This window comes from Berghia stephanieae, chromosome 7 (genome assembly GCF_034508935.2).
Source record: "Berghia stephanieae isolate SIO BIC M18660-M18661 chromosome 7, UCSD_Bste_1.3, whole genome shotgun sequence".
NCBI classification, from domain to species: Eukaryota; Metazoa; Mollusca; class Gastropoda; order Nudibranchia; family Aeolidiidae; genus Berghia; species Berghia stephanieae.
This window is the reverse complement of record NC_088366.1, coordinates 19,085,018-19,093,718: the sequence shown is the minus strand read 5'-3', so window position 1 is coordinate 19,093,718 and position 8,701 is coordinate 19,085,018. Positions and strand designations below refer to the sequence as shown.

At 36.4% G+C, this 8,701-nt stretch overlaps 2 protein-coding genes across 2 annotated transcripts; both read left to right on the top strand.

Annotated features, from left to right (window-relative positions):
- Positions 1-217: 217 nt before the first annotated feature.
- On the top strand, positions 218-1,831 carry LOC144976484 (MFS-type transporter SLC18B1-like). The gene has a single exon (XM_078920774.1). It carries the CDS (start codon positions 218-220, stop codon positions 1,829-1,831), a length of 1,614 nt encoding a protein of 537 aa, XP_078776900.1.
- Positions 1,832-7,149: 5,318 nt separating this feature from the next.
- Positions 7,150-8,205, top strand: LOC144976483 (MFS-type transporter SLC18B1-like). The gene is made up of 2 exons (XM_078920773.1): positions 7,150-7,294; positions 7,541-8,205. Exons 1-2 carry the CDS (start codon positions 7,150-7,152, stop codon positions 8,203-8,205), a joined length of 810 nt encoding a protein of 269 aa, XP_078776899.1.
- The last annotated feature ends 496 nt before the right edge of the window (positions 8,206-8,701 follow it).

Here is an 8,701-nt window from a genome sequence, read left to right as displayed (position 1 = left end):
AACCTCGTCAAACGCTGTGACACTGTTCATTCTTTTTGTTCTCACTGATAATGGTCCGTTGTAATGTTTACTGGTATATACTGACATGTTGTAAAGGGAACGATTTATTAACAGAGTTTAGTTTCATCAGTGACTTTGTAACATGCGTGAAATCTGTATAGAATAAAACGCATGACATTTCAATATTGTGTGACATTTTTCAGTAAAGGGAATTATTATGGCAGAATCAACTGAGTCACTGGAGAAAAGATCATTGTTAGAGGCCGCTTCTGAATACAGTAGAAATAACGAAGCTAATGTGAAAAAACAGAGCTGTTTAAAAAATGGAAACGTTCTAATGGAAAATTCTAATACGATATATGATACCATGGAACCACGCACTGGAAATGAGGAGAAAAGCTCGAGATGGGAAAGTGGCAAAGACATTCCAACAGATGGTCAAATGGATAGACACACAAATGGCCAGAAACAACACATACCTGAGTTGACTGATAAAATTCAGTCTTTAACGAGTTCCGGACAAAAGAAATTAGTGATGGTTTTATGTGCGCTTGCTTTATTCTTTTCATCATGTGCTTGTTCTTTGATTGCTCCATTTTATCCAACAGTGGCCCTAAATAAAGGAATGAGTCTTACTATTATAGGATTGGTTTTCTGTGATTTTGAACTAGTATTATTCTTGGCATCGCCCATTATAGGACATTATATCTCGCGAATCGGTGTGAAGTTTGTATTCATTTCAGGAATCTTTGTTGCCGGTTCCAGTACAGCCTTGTTTGGAATTTTGGAAAAAGGCCCGGATGGAATAGTATTCGCGGTGATGAGTTTTGTGTGCAGGTCTGTAGAAGCTCTTGGCTTTTCGTGTGTTACTATAGCTGCAATGACTATTGTTTTCAATGACTTTCACGAACACATTGGGCGCGCTGTAGCTATTTTACAGATTTCTCTCAGTTTGGGTTACATAGTTGGGCCAGTCATTGGAGGATGCCTGTACGATTTGGGTGGGTTTGGCGTCCCATTCTATTTTATGGGTTGTTGTACGTGGTTCAATGGCTTACTCGTCTATAAGCTGTTACCTGGTTCTAAAAAGACACCAGAGGACCGACCTGCCAGATCAATATTTCACTTACTTAAAAGTTCCATGGTTTCCATTCCAATGCTGAGCGTGATCACTGGAACTGGGGGCATGATTATGTTTGATTCTCTGTACGCTACACATTTATCACAATTCAACTTGTCCGCCACTTTAGTCGGACTTTTTTACATGACTGATTCCTTGACGTCCGTCATCACAGCCCCCCTTTGGGGATATATCTCCGATGCAAAAGACATTCAAGCACCTTTATTGATTTTAGGCCATTTTATCTTTGGATTTGCATTCTTGATGAACGGTCCGAGTCCTCTGTTGGCTTTTATACCTTTTAATTTATGGACAAATGGATTGAGTTACGCCTTGATGGGTTTGGGTTTCAGTATTCTAACAATTTTAGGGTTAAAGTGTATGGTTAAAGGCGCGTACGAGTTAGATTATGAGAAAAGCACTGAAACGTACGGTTTTGTATCCGGCTTGTATCACGCTGCTGCTTCTCTAGGTGGATTTTGTATCCCCTTGGCTGGTGACGCTATTGTTGATCGTTATGGATTTCATATTGGATTTACGGCATTCGGACTTCTAAATATTGTTTTGATGTTTGTACTCATTGGGTTTTTGTCATACCGATATTACGTTAAGGGCATTGGTGCGAAATGTAGATGTGATTCAATATCTTCTCCAGAAGTGTGTAAGAACAATGTCGAAATCGTGACTGCCAAGTATACTGCATTAGATTAAAAAATCAAAACGAGATCATGTTTCAATAAAAAAGTGAGATAAAATCAATAGTTATAGTAATACGCTTATAATTGAAATTTTCTTAAGCTTTTAGAAGATTCGGTTTGTATTTTAAGGTAACATCAGATGGAACTAGTGTTGCTTAAAATAAAAAACCAATAACGTATTTTTTATTACAGCACCTTGGTTTTTCTTCATTTAATTTCAATTTGTTTATATCCATCCAATTTGTAATTTCATTGACTCAAACGTCCACCTTCTGCGACACACTAACATCATCATCCTCTGATTAAGGTACATAAATCTGTGTGTCATCGGCATACACATGGAAGTCGACTGAAAAAGAATGAATGATTTTCCCAAGAGTCTTGTATAAATAGTAAAAAGTATAGGTCCATGAACCGATCCTTGCGGAACTCCATATTTTTAACTCAGTTACACTAGACTGAGTATAATTGAGCATTTAAAAAAGTCGGTCGCCACATTGCTCATTGTTATAATGGAAACTTCAAAAAACAAATAAGCAAAATATTGTCCATTACAACAATGTTAAACTTGGCCCATTAGTGAGTTCGGATGTCAGACCGGTCAGAAACATCGCAAAAACACAATTGCACCACAAGCATCATTAATGCATTGTAGATTGACTGGTTCATTCCTATTAAAGATTGCAATAAGAGAATCAAAATGGCTTTTAGCTTGAATGGTTAATTCCTACTAATATACGTTGCAAAAGGGGTGTTATACACGATTGCATGTAGGTTATACTTTAGCTTAGGAGTCCGTACAGTGACCTGAATGCGGTTACAGTGTTGAACTACTTTTCGACGCATGGTGAGCAAGAAGCCTGATAGAGCAGGTGGATGTACCAAAAGGGCTGTTTTATAATAATTCGTGACAAATTGAATTGTAAACCACTTGGTCCTGATGACGGCATATTATGTTAATAAATGTTTCTCATTTATGGACATACATTTTTCATGTTGCCATCGTATGATTATATCAAATGATGAGCATTATAATCATATGCTCTATTTTGATTATATTTCCGAGAATATATACTCCTAAAAACAGGAAATTGCAAGAAATCTTATCTTACAATCTCTGTAAGATTTTGGCACATAACAGACTCATCCTGAAAGTTTCGTTGTTTTTGACCGTCCAAATAAGCTTAGTGACATTTGTATTTCAATATCTCTTGGTCAGTTGAGTTGCTATCTGTTACTACCTCCTGTTGTGATAATGATTTATCAGGGGCGGTTGGTCACATTGTATTTAAGGCGGCACAAATCCGAAATACAGAATCAAATTTTATTGGTCTAGTTAATCTAACTAAATTTGACCTACTTTGTATGAGTGTGTGTGTGTGTGTGTGGAGGGGGGTATTGCAATTGTTTGTCTTTATGTGTGCATATGTTTGCATCGTGTATTTGTGTGTGCGTGTAGAAGGAGAAAGGTACAAATTATGGTGAATAGAAGTACTAATACCATACCCTATGGTTACAAAATATCAAATACTCTTACTTGAAAGGATCTCTGAGGTTACGAAATATTCATTATTGATCAACAACAGTCACTGGCGGTCGGTCGTGTGTGTGTGTGTATTAGAATATTAACGAGACGTACTCACAAAAGAGCATCAATTATCTTGGACAAAACTTGTCTGTTAACTTTCACCTGTTCATTATAACGACTAACAGACGCAGCATGTCCTGTTTCCAACTGATTTCCTATATCTACAACGTCGAAAAGTTTATATTTAACAGCATCTGTGACATGGCTATTTGATTCAGAATGTTTCTTCAGTGCCTGAGAGATGTGCGCAATATCACTGAATGCTCCTGTTGTCCGTACAGCATACATCACCAAAAAATCAAGCAATGAAAACAATGAAGCGTTTTACGGCAGTAAGCCATTCAACAGTTTTAAAATAATCATTATTAAATCGGCGCTGTCTCCTCGGTGTGTTAGAAACTAAATTAAAATTTACTGGTTTGTGCGGACCTAAATCTTCTACCACTATTTTCTCTTGAGGGGATAAGTGTCGGAATAATTAAAAAATCAAAATGATTCATGATTGGTTACAAATTACAGAAATAAATTTTAAAATAAAATGATTCAAGAAATCTTTCCAAAGATAAAAACAGGTAGGTTTCATAAACAATGACAACAGCGATAAGACATTTTCTCTGAATACTAACGGTATGACACACAACTTTAGAATAATTGAATTTAAAAATCCACATTAAATTCCAAACGCAAAGCACTTGTTAACCTCACACACAATCAGCGACATCTTTATAATTATACTATTATTAGACAATGCACACAATACAAGTTGAGTAGGGATCGTTGGGAGTGTGCGGGGCTGAAGGACTCCGTGTTGTCAGGGATTTTTATTTATAGTACCATGGGGCTCTTCTCGATGCATACTTTGTTTACTGTTCTTTTTGATATTTAATATATATTTAAGCAAAACCAACAATGATAAAATATATATTTATTGCCATTCTCTTCATCCGTATATCATAGTGAAGCAAAGCCTCTTCTTTCAGTGATAAAACTGATATGGTTTTAATTTATCCAAAGTAGGTCCTCAGGGCGTGCATCGCTAGATTGGCCGTCTTGGCCTAATTATTTTAGCAGTGAAAGACAATAGTTGGGGAGGGAGGGTGGAGGGAGATTTGGGAGTGGTAACACTAACTTTCTTCAAAGTACAACAGAGTATAGGATAAGGACAGGACGGCCAAACGAAGACGGGCTCATATAAACAAAACAAAAAACGCCCCTACCACACAACACGCTCCGCTCATTGTCATCGCGCAGGCAACGGGGGAAAGATGAAACGTGTGGATTTGACGCCACCTTCGCGGAGCGACGCACGAGTAATCAAATATTAAATTCAAAACAAAAAGCAGTATGTGCTAAATTTTTAATTTTATCAAAATTTTAAAATTGAAGTTTTTGGTTTGGTTGACATGCTAATCTACGGAAAATATAGGGCGGCACAAAACAACTTCGCTCTATTGACCGACCGCCAGTGACTGTTGTTGATCAATAATGAATATTTCGTAACCTCAGAGATCCTTTCAAGTAAGAGTATTTGATATTTTGTAACCATAGGGTATGGTATTAGTACTTCTATTCACCATAATTTGTACCTTTCTCCTTCTTCTTGAATGACAATTTGACCTAAAACTAAAAACGTTGGATTTGTATTCATGCGCACCAAAATATTATTTTTATTTACCAATCTTTTACACCTAATCTTACATCAATAAAATGTACGAACATATTCTGCAATCGTTGAAGAACACTTTTTATTCAACGCGTTAAAGCACTATTCAACGATCACGTATTTACTTAGAAATGATATGGTTTTCTAATGAGAGGGGGTGGGATAATCATTTTTATTCCAACCTTCTCATTGGAAAACCTTATTATTTCTTAGTAAATGCGTAATCGTTGAACAATGCTTTTAATGAGTTGAATAAAAAATATTCTTCCACGACTGCAGACTAATGATAATATAAGTAGTCCCCACAAAAGTATAGCTTTAAATTATTAAACAAGTCTGCTGATTTAATTAAAAATTAACTTAATTTTAAAAAACGAAGAAAATGTCAAAAAATTAATGAAAAGTATTTGACAATGAAAACGTACTATTCAGTAACACGTAAAGACAAAACGATACATGCAAACAAATCTTGTTTGTTGTCTCAGGTTTTCTCTTCTGTTCTCTTGTAACAGCGTTGCCCTGACTTTTCGTGAAGGTGTATAGTATGGATACTTCTTCACTCTGTAACGAAAACGGCCCGACAAAAAAAAAATATTGAGAACAATCGTGCTTCTCAAAATTGTTTTACGCACAGGACTTAGCACTATCCTTTGGATCTGCATAGAGACTTGACCGAATCAATTGTTAACGGGCAACTTTTTACTATCACACTCTTTTATTGAGGTGTGATATTATGACATATTATGTCGCTTTTTAAATTCGTCACCGACCGACCAGCTTTTGATATTTTATAACACAGTGTTTGATCTCTTGTGTTATATTTGGTTTATTCTGAACCGGCCTTCTCTGTGTTATACTATATTGGGACACATAGTAACAGATTTGCCTTCTCTGTTCTATGATTTGGTCACCCGTTCACGGACTAACACAGTACAGTAGCCTGCACTATGCCTTGCTATATCCCGGTCCCGAACGTACTTCACACAATCAACCCTGCATAGTGTGAAGGATAGCAAGTGACGTTTTGGGGCCTGCCATGGGTTTATATAACCATGGTGAGTAGTATTCATATGACGACTGAGAAGCGTTGTCATCACAAGGTAGCATATCAACAGGTTTGAAAAATAACAACACATAGTCACCTAAAGCTAATTTACCATTGAGACGCTCGTTCTACAGTAACGTTGTCACAGTAATGATTATTCACATTTATTTTATTTAAGTTAAATTTTAGTAAGAACTGAATTCATCTCACTCCAGTTATATTTCGGTAGGCTTAGAAAAACTTTACGTTCTAATATTTGATCATCTTTCCTTTAATAGCCTTCCCTTGACTTAATTTCAAATGAGTGAATACTTTTCGTTCTACCTTCTGTCACGTAGCCACTTATTATAAAAGCTGACCGATCTCATCTTCCTCACTCACTTATTACTGTAATATACTGTAAAACTGTATATATATATATATATATATATATATATATATATATATATATATATATATATATATTATATATATATATATATATGTGTGTGTGTGTGTGTGTGTGTGTGTGTGTGTCTGAATGGATTTTTTTACAGAGATTAAATTGAATAATTCAAACAGTGTTCTTAGTTCATAAACTAAATATGAGAATTTTATTTCTGTTTTTATTAAATTTCTTTATTACCTTGATCGTCACAATACCTTCACATTGCATTTACATTTGTGTTATTATAATCAGAAAGTATTTTTTATGGGAACTGTCATTTTGTGAGGATAGACGGCAATTTCCATTGAAAACCATTATTCATAGTTTACGCATTATTTGTACATAATAACATCCATACATATCAGAGATAACGTTACTCCATGGACTGGTTAACCTCGTCAAACGCTGTCACACTGTTCATTCTTTTTGTTCTCACTGATAATGGTCCGTTATAATGTTTACTGGTATATACTGACATGTTGTAAAGGGAACGATTGATTAACAGAGTTTAGTTTCATCAGTGACTTTGTAACATGCGTGAAATCTGTATAGAATAAAACGCATGACATTTCAATATTGTGTGACATTTTTCAGTAAAGGGAATTATTATGGCAGAATCAACTGAGTCACTGGAGAAAAGATCATTGTTAGAGGCCGCTTCTGAATACAGTAGAAATAACGAAGCTAATGTGAAAAAACAGAGCTGTTTAAAAAATGGAAACGTTCTAATGGAAAATTCTAATACGATATATGGTACCATGGAACCACGCACTGGAAATGAGGAGAAAAGCTCGAGATGAGAAAGTGGCAAAGACATTCCAACAGATGGTCAAATGGATAGACACACAAATGGCCAGAAACAACACATGCCTGAGTTGACTGATAAATTTCAGTCTTTAACGAGTTCCGGACAAAAGAAATTAGTGATGGTTTTATGTGCGCTTGCTTTATTCTTTTCATCATGTGCTTGTTCTTTGATTGCTCCATTTTATCCAACAGTGGCCCTAAATAAAGGAATGAGTCTTACTATTATAGGATTGGTTTTCTGTGATTTTGAACTAGTATTATTCTTGGCATCGCCCATTATAGGACATTATATCTCGCGAATCGGTGTGAAGTTTGTATTCATTTCAGGAATCTTTGTTGCCGGTTCCAGTACAGCCTTGTTTGGAATTTTGGAAAAAGGCCCGGATGGAATAGTATTCGCGGTGATGAGTTTTGTGTGCAGGTCTGTAGAAGCTCTTGGCTTTTCGTGTGTTACTATAGCTGCAATGACTATTGTTTTCAATGACTTTCACGAACACATTGGGCGCGCTGTAGCTATTTTACAGATTTCTCTCAGTTTGGGTTACATAGTTGGGCCAGTCATTGGAGGATGCCTGTACGATTTGGGTGGGTTTGGCGTCCCATTCTATTTTATGGGTTGTTGTACGTGGTTCAATGGCTTACTCGTCTATAAGCTGTTACCTGGTTCTAAAAAGACACCAGAGGACCGACCTGCCAGATCAATATTTCACTTACTTAAAAGTTCCATGGTTTCCATTCCAATGCTGAGCGTGATCACTGGAACTGGGGGCATGATTATGTTTGATTCTCTGTACGCTACACATTTATCACAATTCAACTTGTCCGCCACTTTAGTCGGACTTTTTTTACATGACTGATTCCTTGACGTCCGTCATCACAGCCCCCCTTTGGGGATATATCTCCGATGCAAAAGACATTCAAGCACCTTTATTGATTTTAGGCCATTTTATCTTTGGATTTGCATTCTTGATGAACGGTCCGAGTCCTCTGTTGGCTTTTATACCTTTTAATTTATGGACAAATGGATTGAGTTACGCCTTGATGGGTTTGGGTTTCAGTATTCTAACAATTTTAGGGTTAAAGTGTATGGTTAAAGGCGCGTACGAGTTAGATTATGAGAAAAGCACTGAAACGTACGGTTTTGTATCCGGCTTGTATCACGCTGCTGCTTCTCTAGGTGGATTTTGTATCCCCTTGGCTGGTGACGCTATTGTTGATCGTTATGGATTTCATATTGGATTTACGGCATTCGGACTTCTAAATATTGTTTTGATGTTTGTACTCATTGGGTTTTTGTCATACCGATATTACGTTAAGGGCATTGGTGCGAAATGTAGATGTGATTCAATATCT